A 24,519-nucleotide genomic window follows, 5' to 3' on the forward strand; every position below is an offset into this window, starting at 1 on the left:
GTTAGATTAAATTTTTACATTGCCATAATAAAAATATTTGATGATATTCCTGTGAAAATCTCTGGTCTCCATGCTCAGCTGCTTCTTAAGAAAGGCTTAGTCATCATGGTATACATGACAATGTAGTTTTATTTTTGATTGGCATCTTTCTAAAGGGATTATTGCTACTAAGCCTCATGTTGATGACACTCACAAATTGATAACAAGCATCTACTTTAACATTACTGTTGACAATGTGAGCTGAATTGAGATCTGTGGAAAACACAATGAGTTAAAAGAAAGAAACATCGCAAATATATACTAGAATGTCTACATAATAATCAATTTCTCACAATCACAAGTAGGATGCTTCCTGACCGAATAGCATACTACTAGAGAAGGTTACACTATAATATCAGCTTGTTTCCAGTTGCTTCTAGTATAAGAACATGAAAACCAAGTTGGTTTGGATACAGAATTAAAATTACATAGCTTGGTAGCTTTCTCATTCTCTAAACATCATTTGCCCTGAGCTGTGTTTTCTGAAGCTGAACACATCTCCCAGTGTTCACTGTGCATTTTTTTTTATGGGAAGTACTTCCCCCAACACACTGGGCACTGAGTAGAGTTGTGCTTCTATCTATTAGTATCTGTAATGCATGTGCTTCTTATGTTTACATTTTAATTACTTCTGAACTTTTATCAGACCTTCACTTGATGCCAGGAACAGTCACGGAAGAGACAGTGAAGAGCATAAGGGATCTGAAGTTAGTATGTGTGAATTCAAATCCTGGTTTTGTCACTTCCAAACTGACCAAACTAGTTACCCTCTCTTTGCTTCAATTTCTTCATTTGGAAAATGGGGTTAAACCCTTAAGGTTATTGTACACATTATATGAGCAAATAAAGTACTTAGACTACTAACTAAGGTAAAGTTAATAATACTCAGTAGGTTATAGATATTAGCATCTTAGCATTCCTTGGGTACTTGGAAAATAATTCTAAGTAAATCATGAATGAATAAATAAATGAAAGAGTGAACAAATGGTCCAGGTCAGAAGTTTTTAACCTCTCATGCCTCTGATCTCTTCTCTAAAATGAAATCTAAGGTGCGCATCCACCCTCTGTTATGAAAGCCAGTTTTAAAATTGCTTGAGGTCTTCAGTAGTTGCCAGATAACTAACCAAATAAGTTGAGTCAGTTGACTGTGCTTTTTGCTGTTTGTCAGAAGGGAAAAGTGAGAGCAAATTAGTGAAAATGGATACTGGAGAAACCCCTGATTGCAAAAGGATAGTCATGGGTTTCCAACCATGGAAGTAAATAGTCTGTGTGTAATATTTCTCTCTCTTTTGGCTGAACTCAAGCTTCCTGTAGCTGAAAGCAGATGGCACAAAAAAGCTTACGCTGTGGAAAGCCAGTTTTCCCTGTATGAAAAGAACTGAGAGAATTGGGAGTACTTTAACTACTTGTCTCTGCTAAGTGGTGATGGAGATAAGGCTGGAAAATTTCCTTTGGGTCTCATAGCATTCACAAGCCCTGGATTATGAGAGACAGGCCCCGTCCTAGTGTCAAATTATTTTCTGGACTGGGAATCCCCAGAATGACATTAAGCAGTGGTTTATAATAACCAAATTTCCATGAAAAAGTGATGTTTTGTTTAAGTATAACTCTAAGAAGATATTATAAAAAGTATTATGAACTATTATTATAGTCTGCCTGTGTTATTTTCACTTTTATTTATTTTATAATTCACTTTTATCAAACAAAGGAAAAAACACAATTCAATCGAGAACATGATATATTCTATCTTTTTCACTTACCCAAGCCAAGATAGAGCCATATCCAGGCACTACTTCAGCAACCCAAATTCCAGACCTAGTGCCAAGGAGGAAAGCCTTGTACACATATATCTTATTGGCTGAGAATTCCTAGTTTAAATACTGGCACTGCCACTTGGGTACTTGCCAGGGAACCACTGATACAACACTTAGTCTCGCTAGACTTCACTTTCTTCACCAGCAAAATGGCAATCATGATAATACCTACTATATAGGTTATTTTCAAAGAGCACCGCTTTGTCCATTTATATCCAAGGTATCGATTAGGTTCCAGCATATTTGAGACCCTGGTAAAAATTTGAAAGCAGAATGGAGAGTGTAATACCCACTTTGGGCATCTATACAGTTCTCATTTGGCCATCGATGCATCTTTCACCTCTTCCTTGAATTCTAATGAATTCAGAAGGTTCTGCCAGAATACTGGTCTTGTGTTGGAAAGTAGTGAGGAAGTCCTGAAGAATTTTCCTATTTCATTTGCTCCTTCCCTTACAAAATGAAAACTCTTGATAGAAAACTAGTAGCCACACTGCTTTTGGCAAATAGGAAATCAAACCAATGTTCTTTACACTGCTTTTGAGCCCTGTCCCATATGCTAAATATTAATGAACATTTGACAGTTTACAAATTCTATACTCCCTTTCTCAAGTCATGGGTTTAGGTCATCTTCTACTAGTAATTTTCATTCCAGAAATAGCTTAACTTAGATCCAGAAAAATTAGATTGTCTTCTTTTTCTTCAAATACTCCCACCATTTTTCTATAATGTTGTATTTGGATAACCTAGCTCATTGGGTCAGGAATGAATACAGTGTTACGAATATTTTTACACCCACCTCAATGGAAGAAGTGTCTATTATATCATAAAAGCTCCCATAGAAGGAAAATCAGTCAACAATTACACTATTTGTCCTCTGCAAAGAGCGCTGGCCTCCTAAAAATGTAAATCTACACATACCGACAGACACTCAAGCTCATTTCCTTATGGTCTCTCTGGATGATCAAGGAGGAATCTGCATCTCAGCAATCTTGATTAAATGGCCAAGCAGGTAACTAGAGGCCTTGAACTCTCCACTTTGCAGCTGTCGTGGCTAATTAAATGGTGAAGTGCTGAGTTCATAGCTATGATTAATACCATCAGGGTTTTATTATCTTAATGTTCATAAATTGTGACTTAACAATGAAAGTTTTATGAGGGTTATAGGATTTTTCTTCTTAAAGGATCAACATTAATCAGTGTTTTCTCAATTGATTTTAAATATAAATCAGAGGTGGCTTGAGTAAATTCCATGGCTTAAGTATTAAAAGAATGATCTCAGAGAAAAGACATAATGAAAACCAAGCCACCTTCCTAGTGTGGTGCAAGCAGAGGGTCCCATGGCTTTTCATTCTGGATGCAAATCAAGACAGCTAATCGATTTCTGTAAAAATTAGTTCTGGAGTCTTTTGTTCCTGAAGTAGAACTCCTTCAAGTGATCTGACTAGGAGAGAATCTTTGGTAGCTAATAAATGTGCCAGGTTATGTTATAGAATACAATTGTCACTTTTTTTTGTACCTGGATTTTCAGCACGACATTGATAAAATCTCCTTAAATTGCATTTTTCTTCCCGCTTGGAGTTAAGTGGCAACAATCCATTCTAATGGTTTTTCTCTAAGCTCCTCATTTGTATTTCTATCTGGTTGGATTTGGGGAAGGCTTATGGACATAATTAGAGAGAACATACAATGTGTTACTTGCTGGTCTATATTTAACTACCACCCATACCTTATTCAGTGTTGCTTGACCTTGTGCACTTGATTCTGAACCCCTTCCCTCTCTCAGAGCTCATTATCACTTCTTGACCTGTAACTGACTATGGAGAGGTTTTGATGAACTGTTAGGAGAGAAACAGCAGCAGAGGGAGAGAGTAAGAGAGGGAGAGAGAGCTGGCAAGTGGCTGTGATCGTGTTTATCTTTACGAAGGAAGGGTGTTTGAAATCTCTAATTTTCAGAGTTGCAGAAAGACAGCCAATTCCTTCCTGCTCAAAAGGTTCTGAGACTGTTCCTGATTAGGCTGTCTCAACTCTCTCTTTTTGCTCATCACAGTCACATCTGTTTGAGTTTCTGTCTCTTTCCTGGAGAAGCCTCTGGAGAGCAGGTCCCCTCAGCTTCTCGCAGCTCATCTGAGGCCTGCCAAAAACACTGGCAGAGAAACATCAGTATTCTACGCTCTGGTAACTTCCATAAATTTTAGAAAACAGTGCTACAAACCTGCCTCTCAAGTGAACTCACAAAGGAGGGAAGCAAGGGGCTTAAGCATTTTTCTTTGGGATTTAAGTGACACTTTATATTTTGGCGAGGTAGGAAGGGGAGAGAAAAGTGGCAAGTACTAGGAGAGAAGGCAGTTGGAGGAGTAGTGGTGTACACAAAATGAAGCTAAGACTCACAGACCTAAAAAGCCTTTTAAGGAGCAACTCATGCAGGCATTTTCCAGCATTCTGTTTTTAGTAGTTGAATTTTTATGTTTATTTTTAAAAGAAATCACACAATGAGCCGCAGTGCACAGAATAGATGAAAGTAGACCTGCTATGTTTAAAACATTGTCAAAGGAACTTATTTTATGGTCATGTACTTTTTAGGGAGCTGAAGAATACAACTTGAAAGTGACTGATACTAAGACACTCCTCACACGGTCAGTTAGTCTCCTGACTAGCAGGGTGCAGAATAGAGTTCCTTAGGAATAGAAATGGAGAAAAGTGCTAAGAACACATTTTTGTGAACGTGGTCAAGGAGGGAGCTTGGTGGGTGCAATAGGGAATAGGAGCTCTGTTGGGGAACAAAGGAAAATAGACCCACACAGCCTAGAAGAGTTCAAATTTTGAATCTGGAGGGAATCCAAAAATCCCATAGCAGAACTGTCGTGGATAAAGCAAGCCAGGGGAAAGGGTGTTTTGGAAGGCAGGTGTCAAAAGAGAGTTCTTTTCTTCCTCCCACTCAAATGCCATTCTATTGGTCTGAGGTGGCAGTGGAGAGGAAAGAAAAGACAAACGGGCTTTTCTAGGACGGGCTGCAATTCTGTCTATCATTTTACCTTTTTCAGATGGATAGGGCTTTGGTAAAATTCCTCTTTAAGGATTTGAAACTGGTATTAATGCCCTTCTTTGAACTACTAAGCACCTGGGAAGCAGAAATGGGTGTTAAGAGAGCATAAATAATGCCTGCTTTAGAGTTAAGCTAATTGGATAATATGATTTTAGGTGGACCCATTTGTTATGTGTATATGCCCATGTGTACATGTGTGTGTGCGCGAGCACGTGCATGTGTGTGCTTGTCTGTGTGTCTATCACATGTTGGGGAGGGGAGGGTACCCACAGAGGCCAGAAGACTGTGTTAGATCTCCATGAGCAACCTGACATGCGTGCCTGTAACCAAACTTGAGTTCTATGCAATAACAGCAAATGGTATTACCAACTCGGCCAACTATCCATCCCCAAGGATATTTTTCTTTATGTTCTGGATTGAACCAACCATCCAGTCACAGACATGTTACTGGAAGAGAGAGGAGAATGTGGTCTATAGGAAGATAGAATACAGAAAATTAGAGACACCTTATTCCAGTCTCATCAACAACAATGAGGTAGGGAATATAAAGAAGTTGAAGTAACTTTTGGGAGCCAACAAGGAATATGTCTTGTTTATTCTATACTCCTCTTGTCTAGGATTTAGCAAGATTAATGGGGGAAAAGGTTGATCAATGTGTAACAGTCAGATGGGAGAAAGAAGTTCTGGTGTGTTATTGTACAGTAGGATGATTATAGACAATAATGTACTGTATATTTCAAAAATCTAGAAGAAACAATTTTGCATATTTTCACGATGATGTCTGATTAAATGTTTTAACTTGATTTAAACATTACACAATGTATACATGTATTAAAACATTGTGAAACTCCAGTCATAGTTTTAATTTTTATATTTAACACAATAGTAAAAAATAAACTTTATAGGCTTGCTGGTGGTAGCCCACACCTTTAATCCCAGCACTTGGGAGGCAGAGGCAGGTGGATCTCTGAGTTTGAGGCCAGCCTAGTCTACAGAGTGAGTTCCAGGACAGCCGAGCTATGCCCTGTTTTAAAAAAATTAATTAATTAATTAATTAAGTTTATAGAAGTAATTGAGAAGAAAATGATTAGAGCAGGGAAGGCATTTGCAAATACCCATGGTATTGTCAGCTTTGGCCTGGTGGACTCATGTACTCATGTCATAGAATTCAATTCTCAGTCAAAAACAAAAGGAAGAAGTTGGTGGTAGATAGCAATTAGAAGGGGAGCAGATGAGATTTGCACATTTGTGCTTGTTATTTTGTAACGATAATTGTCCCTCCTGGTTCTATATGCTGAAGTCTACCATGGGTCTGTTCACTGCCAATATCCAGCACTGACAGGCACTCTGAAGATATTTTGTGGATATTTGAGCAAGTGGTACTAGTTTTCCTGGAGAAATGAGAGAAAAGGAGTGTAGAAAAGCCTGTCTCATTTTCTTGTAACATCCCCCAATTCTTACCGTTTTAACATTTCCTAATTCTATTCCTTTCTTAAATAAAAACTTTGTCCTTGTTTAGCCTTTTTTTGTACCCTGGAACAGGATCCCCAAAGAGATATGTTAGAAAACAGAGGTCCTTGGATAAGGTACTCCAGTGAGCCCATCCCAAATCCCAACTATCTGACCCTGGTCAAGGTTTCTTCTGATCTAGCTTTTGGTGACATTACTTCTCTCCATAGTTCCTGAAATTTAGCCAGTAGCTCTTTTCTTTCTCTTAGAATCAATACCAACCATTCATTCATCAATTATTTTCAATGGATTTTTACTGAGTGTAGGGAATGGGATTATAGTGAACAAGAGGAGTGAGTACCAATTGTGGAGGCATTCCAGGCAAAATGGGAACAAAACAGGGGTCTTCCCTCCTGTGAATTAGTCTGATGTATCCTTTGCTTTTTTGGAGCGTTGGGGACAAGCTGATCATTGGTTTTGCGGTTAAGTCAATTCTGAAGATATGAGGAGGAGGGAATCCAGTACCCAAAATGCGGAGCAGCCTTCCTATTAGGAGCTTTCTATTTAGCCTCAGAGATCAAATAAAATAGTAAAGTAACAGTGTCTGAAGGTACAGAGGTGGATGGACTCTTAGTCTCTTTCCTGCATTTACAAGGACTAAGGAAAGAACTCGTGAATACAAACCAAGCCAGCAAAAGGCCAAGCTAATTCCAGAACCGGGGGATAGATGAACCTTCTTGGTTTTGAGTCGCAGTTAAGAGAAGAAATCAGAAAACAGGAGATGAGATCGAGCTTAAATGAAGATCTGAGTTTTGCTTTTTTTTTCCAATACTGCCTGTGGTACATGTCCAGGCTCGCTGCGTGGCTCCCAAATGGCCAGATGAGGGGGCGACCAGGAAAAACTGGTTTTGGACAGCACACATTGGCAAGCAATGAAAAGTCAGCAAAAAACCACTGGGTGGCAGCGTGGTGTGCGGGTGCAGCTCTGCAGTGCCTGCTGCTGCCACTGTGGTGGGGGCTGATCCCGTCTGTAAGCCCTGGCCTCCTCTCCTGAAGGGCTACAAGTGTCGCCATGCAAAATACCTCTGCAGGTCTCTGGTGGGATGCGGGCAGTAACTGAGCCAGGTGCAGGAGTTTGGCCAACTTCCCAAGGCTCAGGCCGGGGCTAACCCTGAGACCTGCACTCAAGTTACACCCCCGCCCCTCTCCTCCCAGCTCCAAAGGCCAGCAAACCTCAGCTTCTGCAAGGCAACTATCTCATTCCAGGACTGCCTCCATCATCGTTTCTCCCAGAGCCCCTTTTAGGGGAAAGAGGGCTTTGGATGATGGGCCAGTGTGTTCCCCTACAGGTGTTAGCAGGAACCGGGACTCTGCACCTGGGGGGGTGGGGCGGTTGGGGGCGTCAGGCGGGCGGGAGCCAGTAGCTGGGTTCCGGGAGGGAGGGGCCGCCGAGGCAGGGAGGGGGCCGCCGCCAGGCTGTCGCGCTCTTCTGGAGGGTGCCTGCAGCGACTGAATTCCTGTGCTGCGACTGTGCCGCGCCCAGAGCAGCAATCCACAGCGACGATGCCAGGCCATTACCTGTTTGATCCCTGGGGAAAAGCTGGCACGGGCCAACTTTTGCCGATCCCTAGGCCGAGAAGTTGCAAGGACTAGTGGAAGCGCCGGAGGGGCCAGGGCGAGGGCGCGCTCCCCCGTGCGCTGCCTCCTCCCTCCTCGCGCCGGCCGCCCGCGCCCGCGGCCTCTCTCCCGCCCGCGCGCTCTCCCTCCGCCCGCCTCCCTCCTCCAGCCCCCTCCACGCGGCACAGGGCGGGGGGTGCCGCGAAACTCCGACCCGAACGGCTCGGACTTGCACAGTGTCCTCGGGGCTCAGGGGCCGAGCGCACGCAGTCACAAGCGCAGCTCTCTGCCTCCTGCCAGTCTCGCCTGCGATCCCGGCCCGGGGCTGTGGCGTCGGTTCGGACCAAAGCAGCCAGAGCCCGCGCGGGAGCCGGACCATCGTCAGAGGAGCTCGGACGGCATGCTGAGCCCCCTCCTCGACTGAAGCCCGAGTGCCCAGAAGCCCGGGCCAAGCAAGTGCAGGCTAAGGAGACCCAGGAGGCGAAGGCGCGAGCCGGTGGCAGCGCAGCAGCGGAGGAGCAAGAGGAGGCGAAGACAGAGAGGGGCCCCCAAAGAAGTGGTGGTGGTGGGCGTCGTGGCCATGGCGGCGGCTATCGCCAGCTCGCTCATCCGGCAAAAGAGACAAGCCCGCGAGCGCGAGAAATCCAATGCCTGCAAGTGTGTCAGCAGCCCCAGCAAAGGCAAGACCAGCTGCGACAAAAACAAGTTAAACGTCTTTTCCCGGGTCAAACTCTTTGGCTCCAAGAAGAGACGCAGAAGGAGACCAGGTCGGAAGGGGCTTTCGCCTTTCTCTTTTCCCCTCTCTTACTTTATGGCTGTGGAGGGGGTTGGGGGTGGCATGGAAGCGTAGGTGAGTTTGGAGCCCAGCTTGTGCAGATGAGGCCCCCTAGCTGGTGTGCGTGCGTGGGAAGGAGATTGCTTTTTTGCCTCCGTAACAGTTAACAGGCTTGCTGCATTGCAACTGCCCTGGGACAGGCACAGAGCCCAGGAGCATAGCTTGCCCTGGAGGTGCGCCCTCAGCTTCAGACATGTCACATGCGTGTATGAGTGTGCCTGCCCGTGGGCTCAGGGAAGGCGTAACTCAGACAAGCTGTCGTGTGGTATGGAAATTGCAAGAGAAATTACAAGGGCTGACACCATTGCCCACCCCTCCTGGAAAACCCAGGGAATCCCTGTCTTGCTTTCATCTCTGCCTGCCAGACCCTTCCACTCCACACATCAGTCCCAGGGGAATATGAGCTTTCCACTGCTTAGGCATTCCATTTCTTTTCGGGACAGACTTGACTTGTGGGGCAGCTTTGAAACGTGTGCTGGGGGATGGGGTGAGGGAAGAAATATTTCTAGAACCTTGCGTCAAAGATCTTAGTAATCTGGTCAGACTACTAAAACTGATTACTTGACAATAAATGCAAGAGGAAAGAAGGGACTTAAATCATTTTTAGGTTGTGGGTCCTTTTGAACGATTTCAGTGCTAAGAGTGGCACGACATTCCCACAACAGGAGAAATTCAGAAAGCCTTAGGTGATCAGGTTGCGTCAAGGTAGACAGACCTTCAGGGGGAGCATTCTTAACCAAATGAATCATTCGCACCATTTTCTTACCTTTTACTTGACAAGTATTACAGCAAACCAGACTTACTCGTACATCAGTTATTTCTCTGTGTGTTCTACACACCCTGGAATGGAAAGCAGGCATACATCTTCGGTTTGTACAAAGTTTGTAATGCATTAGCTGTGAATTAGACTTGTTTTAAAAGGACGTAAGCAGTTACAATGTGTGATTATGTGACTCCAATAAATATTATTTCAATGCAGGTGTCTGTATTCAATAAAAGCAAATTTTAGATATCATGGCTGTTATAAATAAATTAAGTGCTTGATTAATCTATGGTGATTCATAATTGAAGATCATTTTAATCAAGAACCTATGTTTTGGATAATCATGTTTTTGATATCAAATTTGAAAATAAGTACGATTTAATTTCCTTCCTCCTTATCAACAGAAATTGTTCTTTTCACGTCCATTTCCCATAAGAAAAAAAAAAAACAATCTGACAGGGATGGCAATGGCTGTTTTCTCCCCCCTCCCCTCCTTTCATTGTCTTGAACGGAAGCCTCAGTTTTCAAGATGCAGGTCCTTTGATGAAATTCTAGGTTAGATATATAACCTTCTTAGAGTGGTGGCAATTATTTATATAAATTGGGTTGATTCTTAAGGAAATCTTTACTGGTGGATTTTGGCACCTGGTTGGTAAGCAACTCTAAATTATTTTTGTATTTATTTTTCTTCCACATGAAAAGTAACCCATTATTAAGAAGATAGACTGTGCCATTTGCCAACCCATTCAGAGTGTTTAATGAGGTGGAGTGCGACTAAGCCAAAGGACCAGCTCTAACAAAGAGTGGGCTTTGTCAAAAGCTTCAGTGCATTACCAGTATTTGGAAATAGAAATCAAATGTTTCTTTGGATACTCTAAGGCTTATTCAGAAACTTCTCATTTCTTTGCTTCTTTTCTTTCTTCCAGAGTACTCTTTGAAAATGTAGTTTGATTTTCTCCCCACTAAAAGTTGTAGATGAAATTAGAATTTTTGAATCCGGAGTCTCATCAATTGACCCAAACCATTGTTCTCTTTGCAGAGCCTCAGCTTAAGGGTATAGTTACCAAACTATACAGCCGACAGGGCTACCACTTGCAACTGCAGGCAGATGGAACCATTGATGGTACCAAAGACGAGGACAGCACTTATAGTAAGTGACTTCATGTTATTGACTTTGGGTTCTTTCTATTTATTTATTTTTAATTCAAACAAACCTTGCCAAATCCTTAGGTGAATGCAAAATATGGTCATGTGACATAACCCTGTTTACACAGGCTCACCTACAGGAAGTTGAACACAGAAACATCTAAAATATAAAGTAGAGCAAATAATGTTGACACCATCTGAAGGTTGATCCAAATGTCATCTCCATGGTAATCTAGATAGATTTATGGCTGTCCTTTGGATTTTATTACTTTTTCCCCCAGAAAAATTTCTCACCCACACAACGATCCTGAAATAGCATGCTATCTCCACTCTTAAAAATGAGTCTCATCCCAAGAGGCAGGAGTGGTTTCACACCATGATAATTCATTGTTACAAGCTTTTGCCTCTGCCCCTCACCTGCCACATATACCAATAACTATGAGACTAATCGATATTTAACACTGAGTTACCTACATGGGTCTGCAAGGGGACTTCTTGTAGACTAAACTGGAGACATTAATGGGGAAGCAAGAAGGAAATGCTTCAAAAGGGAGTTTTACTTCTAATTCTTAAAGCTTAGTGATCTGAAGGTGTCTGTTACATAATCTTTGTCTACAAATATTTATTTGTAGTAATTAAAACAAAAACACCAATAGTGCCCCCTTTTTTCAATATTAATAATTGTTGTCTTCTTGCAATTTACAGCTATCTGCAGACTTACTTGTTTGTTTCTGCGGACTAAAGTTCTTGGTTCTCATTATTCATTCTCTGTTTTCCAAAATTTGGATTCATTTCTCTCAGATTTAGTTCCTAGAAATATTCCCATTGTTGGCTGAGAAAACAGCTGAGGAAAGTAGGTCTGGCTGCTAAGGAGTTCTCTGTAGTGCGTTCTTTTGGAACTGCATTACTGTAGGCAGTAAAACCATAGATAAGTGCCCCAGTATTAAGGATTAAAGAATTTCACACCTTTAAAGAATATTTCCTGGACTGGAGGTTGAAATATTACCTCAAGAGAAAGTTACCTTCAATTACCCTTAAAGAAAAATCTTTTGCTTTCTAGGATGAAAGCCCTGTATATTGAATGGCTCTCCGGTGTTCTACCAAATGCTGTGTTGGAGTGATGATATTAAAGTTTTATAACGAATCCTAGTTAATCCTTCATGCATACTATTCCATTTAAAACAGCTACCCAAATGAAGCAGAGCACTTTACTGCAATCAAGTAACACACATTAATACATAGTGGTCCATAATAAAATATTCCATCAAATTATGTATACAGATTGATGTTTGGGGACAGAATTAAGGAATGTGTGCTACTCTCTAGTCTCTAGAAAATGAGCATTGTTAAAGGGACATTTGTGATGAGCTACAAATCAGGATTGTTCTCATATGCTTTAAATATCCAGGTTCAAATAGAGGAGAAGTATTTGTTTCTAGTGTTTATTCATTTCCTCAAAAGGAACAGTATTGTTTTAAATAGATGATTCAGTGTGCTGTGTCTAAGTGATATGCCAAACTCATAAAGATCACACTGTACATACTCATTTTAGGAGATAGACAACACACACACACACACACACAGAGAGAGAGAGAGAGAGAGAGAGAGAGAGAGAGAGAGAGAGAGAGAGAGAGAGAGAGACCTCCATTTCTTACTATGGATCTTTATATTGTATATTAGGTTATACTCCTTCATTCCTACAAATGCATAGTTTCTTCCTTTGGTTGCCTTATAACTGAGCAATTTCTGTATGCTAATGACATTCAGAGACCTTTAGGGAACATTGCCAGATAACAAGAATCCATGTCTAGTCTGACTAAAATATATAGCAGTAAGTCAATCAAAGGTAAGTATTACCATGCCATACAGCACACAAATGGAAAGCATCACAGAAGAAAAATCAAGCTTGACTGCCCTGGGTTGAAAAGCAGCCAAAAGCCTAGGGAGCTAACTTCACTTCTCCATTGATATTGTATCATAAAATACCGATGCCTATTGATTAAACTGATGTATCAAATTGCAAGTATGGCCATTCAAATTTATACCCTCCAAAGCAAAGCAATTTTTTGATATTAAGTTTAAGTAATTATTTAAATAAAAGGAACAACAATATAAGTTTTATTTTTTTCTACCGTGACTCATTGTAATATTTCCTCAACATGCATTCCCAGTATTGTGTTTATATTTTTCTTTTCATCATAGTTTTTTTTTTAATTTAGTACAATTTAATTGATTTTATGTTATTTTGACTTTGATATGGTAAATAAGATTACATGATAAAGCAAATAATCTCATGCTTTATGTATGTCCATTTCGAAAACCATGTTTGATACCATGCATTTAAGGTTACCTTATGTAAATTTATTATAATGGTAAATGTCAATCCAATGAAATTTCATCGTGGGTAAGTAAGACATAAATTATGTATTTTTCCCTGAAAAGGCAAAGATGATAGATATTTATTTCATGTAGGCAGTTTAATTATCATCCTTGGGTACAAAGAATTGATTTTAAAGAGATAGATTCCCCCTTTTCTTCAAACCTGCAATAGTTTTGTCAGTTCACTGTATCATGATTCTTCAGTACATTAAAAGAATACCTTTGTTAATTATTAGTCTCTTAGAGAAATTGGCCTTAGTTTAAGCAGTGTGGAAGTAGGTATTTAGTGTAGAGTTCATCTTTGAATGCCAAGGAGGGAGCATAGCCCTAAAAAAGTGGTCCTTTTATGTTAGAAGTGTTTGTTTTTATATAGGCACAATAACGATCAAATATGAAACAACATGGAGGTTATACATTAAAAATCTCTTAAGATCCACAAAATTAATGAATATATGAATGAAGAAATAAATAAATGGTCAGGCATGGTGGTGCACATATTAATCCCAGCACTGAGGAGGCAGATGCAGATGAATCTGTGTGAGTTCGAGGCCAGCCTGGTCTACAGAGTGAGGTCCTGGACAGCCAGGGCTCCACAAAGAAACCCTAGCTCAAAAAACCAAACCAAACAAAAACAAACAAACAAATCTCTTAAAATATAGATGAAAGAGAAGAAAAGATTTTAGGTATTTACTTGAATGTGTTTTAGAAACACCTTTATTGAGAAATTTTTCATCCTGATCAAAATAATATCTTTTTTTTTCTTTTGTTACTGTTGTATAGTCCTATTAACTGTGAGTACAGTTTTCTGGGAAAAGGTAGCAAGCCATAACAGATGCAATGCACATGACCCAATGGTGTATTATAGAGGAAGTTGTTGGTTACCATTGAAATTATTCATAACAAAATTCTAGTATGTTTCTGGACTCTGAAATCCATCTGTCCTGAAACTGGCATTACCCTACATTACATTTATCATTGTTTATATTCTGAAGAAATTGAGACTGGCTAGCCTCTGATTACAATAAGCCTGAAATTAAATTGTTCTTGCTACATTTTAAGTCCATAAAGAAGTACTCCAAGTTTAGAGAGGCAAGGCAAAGCCGTGAGTGGTAGGGCGTGCCTCCAACCCCAACTAAGGAGACTGAGGCAGGAAAATTTCTGACAGGTCCTGATCAGTCTGAGCTGCATAGGAAGAGTCAGACCTGCCAGAGAAAGTAAGATTCTGTCTCAAAAAAAGGAAAATGGGAAAGAGAGCAAGACCACAGTGATTCTGTCTAAGCATAACAGCTTTTTGCATTTTTATATGGGAAGATTGCCTTTTTGGAAAAATTCAGAGACAACTCTGTACTTCATCTTGAATATCTAAAGAAAAGATTGGATTGGTATGTGGTATGTATGATCAACTACTACAAATTTTTCTACTCTTCACTTTTGGCGTGTGTGTGTGTGTGTGGTGTGTGTGTGTGTGTGTCTGTGTCTGTGTCTGTGTCTATTTGTGTCTGTGTATCTAGCTTCATAAATACTTAGATTACATAATGAATGGCCTCCTACAAACTCAATGCCACTCTTCAAGAATAGGTAATATGAATTAATGTTCTTTGCTTCTCTTTCTCCTTTAATTCTCTACTGCTTAAAATTTAAGCATTTCTGTTTCATTAAAACAGAAATCTGAGTGCAGTGAAAATCAACACAAAAATCAAATTGTTATCATTATCTTCCCTCTCTACTTCCCTCTATGCTCATCTCTGACATTAAAAGCTACATTCTCACAACTAATAAGGTTCAGAATATTGTTTTTATAAAATAAGATTCTAGAAATAATTTTCAGTTTCATTTAACATCTTTCTCTGTTATCTATTACTTTAACCCAATTAGGTTTCAGGCACATGGTGATATTGACTTTAAACAAACCCACATAGAGCTTTTTGTTTAGTTTATTGTAGTTCTCAGATTTTTGAACTATGAGGATTTATATAATATGATTGTCATGCATTATATCCCCCAAATACATGACGAGGTTCCCATGATACAGTTTGGTATCATTCTACAAATGTGTTTTGAGTACCTGCTGTAAGCAGAGTACCATCAACAGAAAGAAACATGACTTATACATGATGTACTCAAAGATATTGGGTTTATTTCCTGTACATTACATTGTCAATTATAGCACATGATCCTGGCTTGCAATTAGTTTTCTTTACTTCACATAACAGAAGGGCACAGCTTTTTATATGGTGAGTATTGAATGAAGTGCCATCAGTGGCATGTGGTAGGAACACTTGTATTTTGAACTGTACAATATGTCCTAGCTCCTCTTTGATAGCACCCAAATTTTAAGGGAAAGATGTATTGTAGGCTTCACAAGGAATATTTTGTTCCTTATTAATATTTTTGCCCATATTATCCTATCTAGTGCAACAGAGTGCTCAAAGTTAAGTGATTCTAGAAAAAAAAAACTTATACATGGGAGTGATACCTTTAAATTCTTGTTCACGAAAGTAACAGACCAGTTTATCACCCCCAACAAACTCAAGAAACAGAGCAAAAATCATCAACATTGGTCTATGACTTTCAGGAGAAAGGTGCACAGGCTATTTTCAAAAGATGTGTGTGGCAAACACTACGTTTTAAAAATGTACTGTTTTATTTTTGTTCGTGGTGTGGGAGGGCGGAGACAGCTGGCAGTGGGAGAACACCCACTGGATGTCTCCAGTGAGTGGTGTGTGCTTGTGAGAGCGCTTGGGTGTAAGTTTCATGCAGTAAGACCTTCAGATGGAAAGATGAAGACCTCATTAGCCCACTTGCAATGATTTTGCAGAAAACATTAAAATAACAAATAGCACCTTATTTTTATTCCTATATCTATTATCTTTGAGACTAAATGCCAAGAGCTTGCTCAACTCTATCATCTTGCAAAATGCCAGTTCTTTATGAAATACTACTCTTGGAATATAGGAATACAAAATAACTTTTTTTGGGAAGGCCCAGATTTATTTAGAGGTTTTTGCATTGGATATAATACAGATAATTTAAATGAAAATGTTGGAGTAGTGTGTATCAGGAGAGTGTAGCAATTTCTCCTTAACTAGTAGTTCCATCTAACAGTGCTTATGAAATTTTCACAAACTGTCCAGTGGAGCAGGTTAAAAACTTAATTTGAGAAGGGTGATATTTTGATATACAGAGTTATTCCTGATACTTTGCCTACCCCCCCCAAATGTAAATATTCCCCACCTCCACTGCTCTAAAAATCAGGATGTTTCAACCAAAGTCTTTGTTTTCCCAGGAGTCTTTGAGAATATGTTGTTATAGATCCGGTTAAGCAAATACAATCAGTGCTCAAATACACTAGAAAGTAGAACAAGGCTGTATTTGTATATTTCTAGACTCACTTAGTCTACACTGCTTTTAGGAAGCCAGGCAATGTTGAATACATTGGAAAGCTATGAAATTGGAATTGTAACATTTTCACATTCTTTGAAATTTCAGCTCTGTTCAACCTCATCCCTGTTGGTCTTCGAGTGGTGGCTATTCAAGGAGTTCAAACCAAGCTGTATTTGGCAATGAACAGCGAGGGATACTTGTACACCTCGGTGAGTCTTTGTGTGCATGTTTTCATGCATCTAGTTTTCATCTGACATGAAAGAAAATGTATGATATATGCTCTTTTGATATAGATTTTGGTTTTGATGGAAATATATCAGTTGGAAGGGCAAATTATTTTCTGGTGAATATGGTAGCTTTTTCTCATTAACTGTTGAAAACCAGCATGGTCAACATAAAATCAATAATATACCTAAAAGTTTTACACATTCCAATGCTATTGGAATAGTATGTACCATTAAGTTGGGAGTCAGGCTTTGCAGCTGTGGGAAACAAAGCAGTTAGTAACTACATAACCATATCTGTCACCATTTATTCCTGAAGAAATTAATGAGATCTCTCTGTTAGATCAATTCCAGGACACAAAAACTGGTTTGAAAAATGCTCCTCAATAGTCATTGCTAGTCTGTTCAGTTAGTACAATTTCCATCTGTTTCAACTTTTAATTCTTTATTAAAAATTTATGGGTAAAGTGTGATAATTCAATATTTGCATACAGTATATGATGATCAAATCAGGGAAATAAACATTTCCATCCTTTTAAACACTTTTGAAAATTTTTGATTGACGGTCATATTTCTGGTGCAGAGTGTGCTATTTTAGTACATTTATAAAATATTTCCAAATCAGGATAATTACATTTCATCTCTTTATCATAATTTTGTGTGTGGAGATCCAGATCCTCTCAACTCATTCATATTATATGATTATATGAATATGAATATATTATATTATATTGTATTATACTACTAATAATTTTTTGTCAAATACAACTTAACCTCTTCCTACACAAAAATTCTCTCTGGTGTTTATTCTAACAAAAATGAGGACAATCAAATCTATAACTTTGTTCAGGTATATTGATACACAATATAGGCTACAGTTTAGTGAATAACTTGGGACCAAATGTACTTTGTTAAGCAATATTTTACATTTAAATATAATTTTAAAATGGCATAGTACTACAGTTAGAATTTTATTCCTATCAATAGATCTACTTTCAGGTTATGAACAATCATTAACATTTTTAATATTTATTTTGAATTCATGCATTTTAAGACAGGGACAGGATGTTTAAAATGGAGAAATTGGGCTGGTGAAATCATTTTGTGGTAAAAAGTACTTGATATCAACCATGATTGTCTTAGTTTAGTCCTCCAACCCTCATACAGTCATTCAATCAATGTAGAAAATCTTTAGGCTTTCAAAAATGGGGGAAAAAACTGCTTATCCAACTGCCTACCAGCCCTAACAAGGAGGTGATTACCAGCTATCAAAATCCATTCTTCAAACTGCAAATTAAACAATTAATCTGTATTCACGTTTGTGCTGTCTTGTTAGCTGAATTTCATTCAAATTCAAATGTGTAAAAAGACTTAACAGACATTGTAAAAATCATGCAGTCACCTTGGTTTTAAGTGGCCAAGATGGGAAAGAGATGTGAGAGAAGAACATGCCCACAAAGGCTCAGTCATCAGGCACCTCAAACTCTGGGCACTTGTCAGCATTTTGTCCATCTTATTTCTTATGACATACAGGGGTTTTACTCTATTTGATAAACTAAAACGTTGAATTCATTGGAAGCTTCAGGAAATCTATTACTCTATCAATACAGTGCTAGTATTATAGGAAAAGTAATGGAATTCTCTTTAGGTTTGTGTAGTACTATAGCATAATTTCATTACAAGTGACCTCTTTTAGATCAACAAGGCCAAATGCAAAAGTAGGCTTTTAATATGAGAAATGACTCCTCCTTGATAAAATATGCAGACATGGAAAGAAAATAGAATAATGAACATACTCGAGAAGACAATATTGCTTTAGTTAGTGTTTCTATTGCTATGATAAGACACTGTGACCCAGAGGAAACTCATAAAAGGAAGAGTTTAGTTAGGGTTATGGTTCTAGAGGCTTAGAGTCTATGATGGTGGGGTGAAGGCATGGTGACAGGTGCCCAGAGTAGCAGCTGTGAGCTTACATTTTACTCTAAAAGCAGGAAGCAGAGACACATTGGGAATGACATGAGTCTTTTGAAATCTCAAAGCTTACCCCTAGTGACACACATCCTCCAACAAGGCCACACCTCCTAATCCTTCCCAAATAGTCCCACTCCTAGGAGACCAAGTATTCAAACATAAGCTTATAGAGGCCATTTATAGTCAAATTACCACATTCCATTCCCTAGCACCCATAGTCTCATGGCCATATCACAATGTGAATTGTGTTTAGTCCAATATCAAAATTCTCTATAGTTTTTCAGTCTAAACACTGTTTAAAAGTCCATAGTTTTTTCTGAGACTCAAGGCAATGTCTTAATTGTAACCCCCCATAAGATTAAAAAAATGCATAATTCTAACATACAATGTCATAGAATATACATCTTAAAAGGGAAGAATCAGGCATAGTGAGAAAATATTGAACCAAACCCAGACCAAAACCTAGCAGGGAAAGCTCCACATGCTGTAGCTCCACATCCATTGTTGAAGGGTTATATGGCTCTGTTCTTTCAACTTTGCTGCCTTCAAGATAAATCTTACTCTCAGGATAATTCAAATCCCCACATACAGCTCTTCTTGGCAGATATCCCATATCTCTAGCATGTTCAGCATCTTAGGGTCTTCAGCACAACCAGGTTTCACTTCCCACTGTTGCTTCATTCAGGAACTGCCTTATCATACATTATCTGGCCCCAATGACTCTCCTTACCATGGAGAAAGATTTCACAACCCTTTTATCTGTGTATCCTCTATGATTCTTGAACCAGAATCAAATGGAGGGTGCTGCTAAGTTTACCTGCCTGCTTAGGATGCAGCCTGGCCCCATTGAATTACATTTGCTGCAGCTTTCCTTTGTTTCTATATTTGAGGAGCAGAAAATTACTGAGGCCTTTCCTCACAAGTTGGAAGCCTAGATGAATGGGGTCTTGCTCTGAGGGCAACCCTCCTTTCTTCTTTTGTGGATCAGGCCTCTCCTCAATCTCCTTACCTTTTTCAGTACAAACCTTGGCTCCAACATTATATTTTTCAGTGCTTTTTTTTTCTTTTCGAACTGTATTTTGTACTTATTTTTGCCCCACTTGTTTCTTGAAAACTCTTCTACCAAAGAAATTGGTTTATTTTACATTTAGCCTCAGAAAATTCTTAGGACAAAGGAAGAAAGCAACCAAACCCTTTGCCACAACAGCCCAAAATGATTTCTAACCTGGTTATAAATATTGTTCCCCTCTGAAATCTCTGGAGCCAGGTGTCCATTGTCTGTATAACTGTCAGCATTACTGTCTTCCAATTCATCTCTGCTTACAGCATACAATCACATTCCTTCAAAAATCACTATGGTCATTTCTGTCACAACAGCAGTACCACTCCAACACTAACTTCTATCTTAGTTCCTTTTTTTATGACTAAGGCAACTTATGAAAGAAAGCATTGAACTGGGCTTAGGGTTCCCAATGGTTAGAGTCCATAATGGCAGAGGGAAGGCATTGCAGCTGGAGCAGCAGCTCAGAGCTCACATCACAATCCACAAGTAAGATGCAGATAGCCACACTGGGAATAAAGTGAGTCTTTTGAAACCTCAAAGCCACCCCAGTGACACAGCTCCTCCCACAAGTCCATATCTCCTAATCCTTCCCAAACAGTTCCACCAACTAGGACCAATATTCATATATATAAGCCAGTGATGGCTTTTCTTATTCAAAACCCTACATATATGTATTTTCTGTTAAGGGAAAATAACCTTAAATAAGCAATTGCAAACTACTGAAAGTAATTACATTCTCATTAAGGTGGAAATATTTCTGATTTATGCCAGAGCTAAATGCAGGGATGAAATATCTAAACTATTCTGTTCTAGGAATGAAAACTGACTCCTCTCTGAGTAAATGTTCCAATTCTCTATCAATTTTGACTTCAGGTCCCTTCAACAAATTGATCATCATCCCCTCTGGCACACTATTTTATTTTCATCTCATTTAAAATGTGATCTCTAGACCCAAATCGAACATAATTCTATCCAAATGAGATCATAGTCAACTTACTTGGTAAATAGTTAGGCTCTGTAGGTAGGCCATAAAATTTCTATCATAACCATTCACCTTTGCGGTTGTAGCACAAAAGCAATCATAGGCAATAAAATAAATGAATGAATATTACTGTGTTCCAGTAAGAATTTATTCACTAAAACAGAGAGTGGGATGGATTTGACTTATGGCTGCATTTTTCCCATGTGTGGCCATGTTTTCCTTTCTCCTTTCCCCCAAATAGCTGTTCTTTACCTCCTCCATCTCTATGTTTTGGATTTTCACAGACTAGCATTGTATGTTAATGGGAAAATAGGGGTCATCTGGCAGAAAATGCAGTTTCCTTGTCTATCATATGCAAACATGGTACACTAGCATCTGCCCCTGTCATCCTGTTATCCTTACCTATTTGTAGAGTGTTCCTTCTTCTCTATGTCATTCTACCATTTATCTTTTAATCACCCTCTCTTCTACCTTGGGGCTTCACTTCATATATCTTTACGCCTTAACTACTAGCTCCTATTGTTTAGTTAATATTCACCGAAAAAATAAAAGGAAAAGGAAAGAAACCAAACCATACAAACAAATGAACAACCTCTGCTCCTTGAAAGCCTTCCTCAACCTCTCCTCCCCCTTCCACCCTAGATAGTCACTGGTGTCTCCAGATTATTCAGAAATTTCGACCTTCTATTGCTTTTGATTTTTTTTCCTATCTCTCTTCTATCCACTGTAGTGTGGCTTTAACTCCATTGAAAATCTTTTTAGCAAGATCACCAAAGACTATTGTAGGCAGAGTTTTCCCATCCCAAATTACCATAAGGGGCTTATATTAATTGTAAAATCTTGGCCAATAGCTCAGACTTGTTACTAGCTAGCTCTTACAACTTAACCAATTTCTATTAATCTATGTGCTGTCTCAAAGCTTGTGGCTTTTACCTCTATCCCATTTAGTATGTCCCACTCCTCCGTCTGGCTGGTGACTCCTCTGACTCTACCCTCCTTTCTCCCAGAGTCCTCTGTGTCTGGCTATCCCACCTATACTTCCTGCCTGGCTACTGGCCTGTCAGCTTTTTAATAACCAATGATAGTAATTACATATTTACAGTGTACAGAAGGATTATTGCACAGCAAATTATCATATAATAAACTCACAGTTCTTGTTTTACTTTTATTCAAGCTGTTGACACTTTTTGACCCTGCTTAAAACTCTCTCCATCTTTAGTTTTGTCCATATTATTAGATGTGATGAATTTTCTTTTTTCTTTGCTGGTCATGTACAAATAATATTTGGAAAACTCTTTTCCCTTTGCATGCTGCATATTTTCTCTACGTTTCCCATAGTAATAAGTACCATTCACATTCAACACATAACCGAAATGCTGTGTCCACATAGTGACTTTTTAACAAATATGTGAAGAGGAGGGTCACTAGAAGTCATGAATGAGAGGGAGAATTTGACCTTTGGCATTTCAGTTGATAGAAAAGCCATTATCCAAATTGAAATAAAAGAAAACAGACAGATTTTGTGGTTTATAAATCAGAGTAGAGATTTTCTATTCTACAGATTGTCTTTACATTTCTGAAGGACTACATTGCTTTTGTTTCCCATAATTCTATTTCAGTTCAATTTTCTTTCTTACCTTTATTCATTAAATAAAAACACCTCCATGTTGTTATTGCCATAGAGATAACAATATATCTCTCATGATTAATCTTAGGGTTCTTGTACTGCACACACTTTCCCCATTTTTATTTCTTGTTGCCATAGGGGACAGACTTGGTGTAGGCTCAAGTGGCAGTGAGAAACCATCTGTGGCACACATGATCATAATTAACCATTATTTCATAACATATTTACTTTTAACCATGATATAACTAAGTCTTTCTGAAACCACAGGAAATTACCATTCATTATGCATAAAGAAAATTTTTCTTACCTTTGGTTTTTTTTAAACTAATAAGGAGTTCCATGCCCCGCCTGCAGGGCTTCAACGGGTTCTCGACCACCCTAAGGAGGGAATGTAGGGACAGGAGATACAAAGGAAAGACACCAAGTCTAGATTCTGATCAAGGTGCCACTTTATTTCTCTTCCACAAAGGTTTATATAGTTCCACAGGGTGGGTGGAGCAAGAAGCTGTCATCTGCATAAGGTGGGGCAAGCTAACAGGATGTTTGTATAGGATGTTTACAGGGTGAGAGGGTCAAGGGCTCTGATTCAATGTCCTGTTGCTAGGCAACCTGACTGTAAGATGATCTAGTTCCCTGTCTTATTGGGGGTCTGTATTTTTCCACTAACTAGAGATTCTGTCCTTGTCCCTGACAGTTCCATATAAGGGTTTGAGAGTTCTTAAAACTTCATAGCATAAATACTTCATAACATGAAGTTTTTGTAATAATTTTTAAGTGTGCTTGGAATATATGTTAACTATAAAATAATTTTATAATTATTTTAAATAATTATAAAGTAATCATTTAAATATGGAAAATTTGGTAATGTCTTAGTATTTATTTAATAGAATAGTAATAATATATACCAGGCAGAAATGGTAAAAGTGCAACGATAAATGAAATTATTTGTATTTTTATTTTAGAATGTTCTAGAACTCTATTTAATTACTTATCTTTTGTCAAAACCAGTTGACCATTTTTGGAATACACAGTGTGTCTTCTAGCAAAAATGTGTAGACAACAGAGATTTTGAGAAAAGAAAGTCTTTTCCATGCATACATTTCCAATGATTTGTGGTTTTGGGACAACCAAAGCCAACAGTATGAAGAAAACAAATTTCTCCAAGTTATATAGTTTCATACCTTAGCCATATTACTGAATCTAGGGCCCCATTTAGTTATTCTGAATTAAAGATACAAGCTTTCATTCTCTAATAGATAATTTACACATACTTTAACTTTATTACACTTCTTCTCCCATCACTTGAAAATAAACTAATATATCATTTTTAGCACCCCATAATGCATTTTCATTCAGAGGAATCATTATCAGAAATACTGAGAAGTCAAGCCATACCAGTCCTGTAGTAGCTATAACATAAGAATATTATTTTATTTTTTTTTGTTTTTGTTTTTGATAACCTAGATTTTGTTGATGTAACCAGCCATCTTATTAAAATAAGAAACACAGAACCAATGTAAAAGAGAAAGCCAATAGGTCAGAGCCAGAGCTAAAATCTTACCTCCTGCAGTGCTCCTAGCTTCCCTGAAAGAAAGCTACTTCCTGTGTGTCTGTCTTTAGTCTTTCTGTTCTGCCTTCTCATTGGTTGTAAACCCAAACACATGACTGCCTCATCACTGCCTGTAAGTACCGCCCCCCAGGTCTTAAAGGCGTATGTCTCCAATGCTGGCTGTATCCCTGAACACACAGAAATCTACCTAGCTCTTCTACCAAGTGCTGGAATTAAAGGTGTGTGCCACCACCACCACCACCACCACCACGCTCTTGCTATGGCTCTAATAGCTCTGACCCCAGGGCAACTTTATTTATTAACATACAATTAAAATCACATTTCAGTACAAATAAAATACCACCATAAGTTTTGCTTCCAATTAAGAACCTAAGGCTCAGAGAACATTGTGGAAGAAGGGCGGGGTATGGGTGGAGGTTGTAGAACCAGTGGAACAGGAAATATGCAGTGAAATTATGTCTACTAGAAATGATAAGGAAGCTATACCCATGAAATCTCACCAACATGGCTGCCTAAACAAGACTTGAACAAGTACAGTACCAGTAGACTTAGTGATATGGAAAGGGGAAATTTCATGGGGCTCCAATCTTTGACAAAGAACTACAAGCAATAA

At 38.9% G+C, this 24,519-nt stretch overlaps 1 protein-coding gene across 3 annotated transcripts in view; it reads left to right on the forward strand.

Moving 5' to 3' along the window:
- Fgf13 (fibroblast growth factor 13) overlaps nt 1–24,519 on the forward strand; it is a 497,128-nt gene that overhangs the window by 405,916 nt on the left and 66,693 nt on the right. For 2 of the 3 annotated variants that reach the window (XM_015987384.3, XM_042268835.2), the window contains 2 exons: nt 10,600–10,710; nt 16,575–16,678. In XM_015987384.3, coding sequence (XP_015842870.1) covers nt 10,600–10,710; nt 16,575–16,678 — 215 coding nt within the window. Of the gene's footprint in view, nt 1–7,790; nt 8,730–10,599; nt 10,711–16,574; nt 16,679–24,519 lie in introns of those variants that run through there. The other variant, XM_006993891.4, reaches the window with a different exon arrangement.

This window comes from Peromyscus maniculatus, chromosome X (assembly GCF_049852395.1).
Source record: "Peromyscus maniculatus bairdii isolate BWxNUB_F1_BW_parent chromosome X, HU_Pman_BW_mat_3.1, whole genome shotgun sequence".
NCBI lineage: Eukaryota > Metazoa > Chordata > Mammalia > Rodentia > Cricetidae > Peromyscus > Peromyscus maniculatus.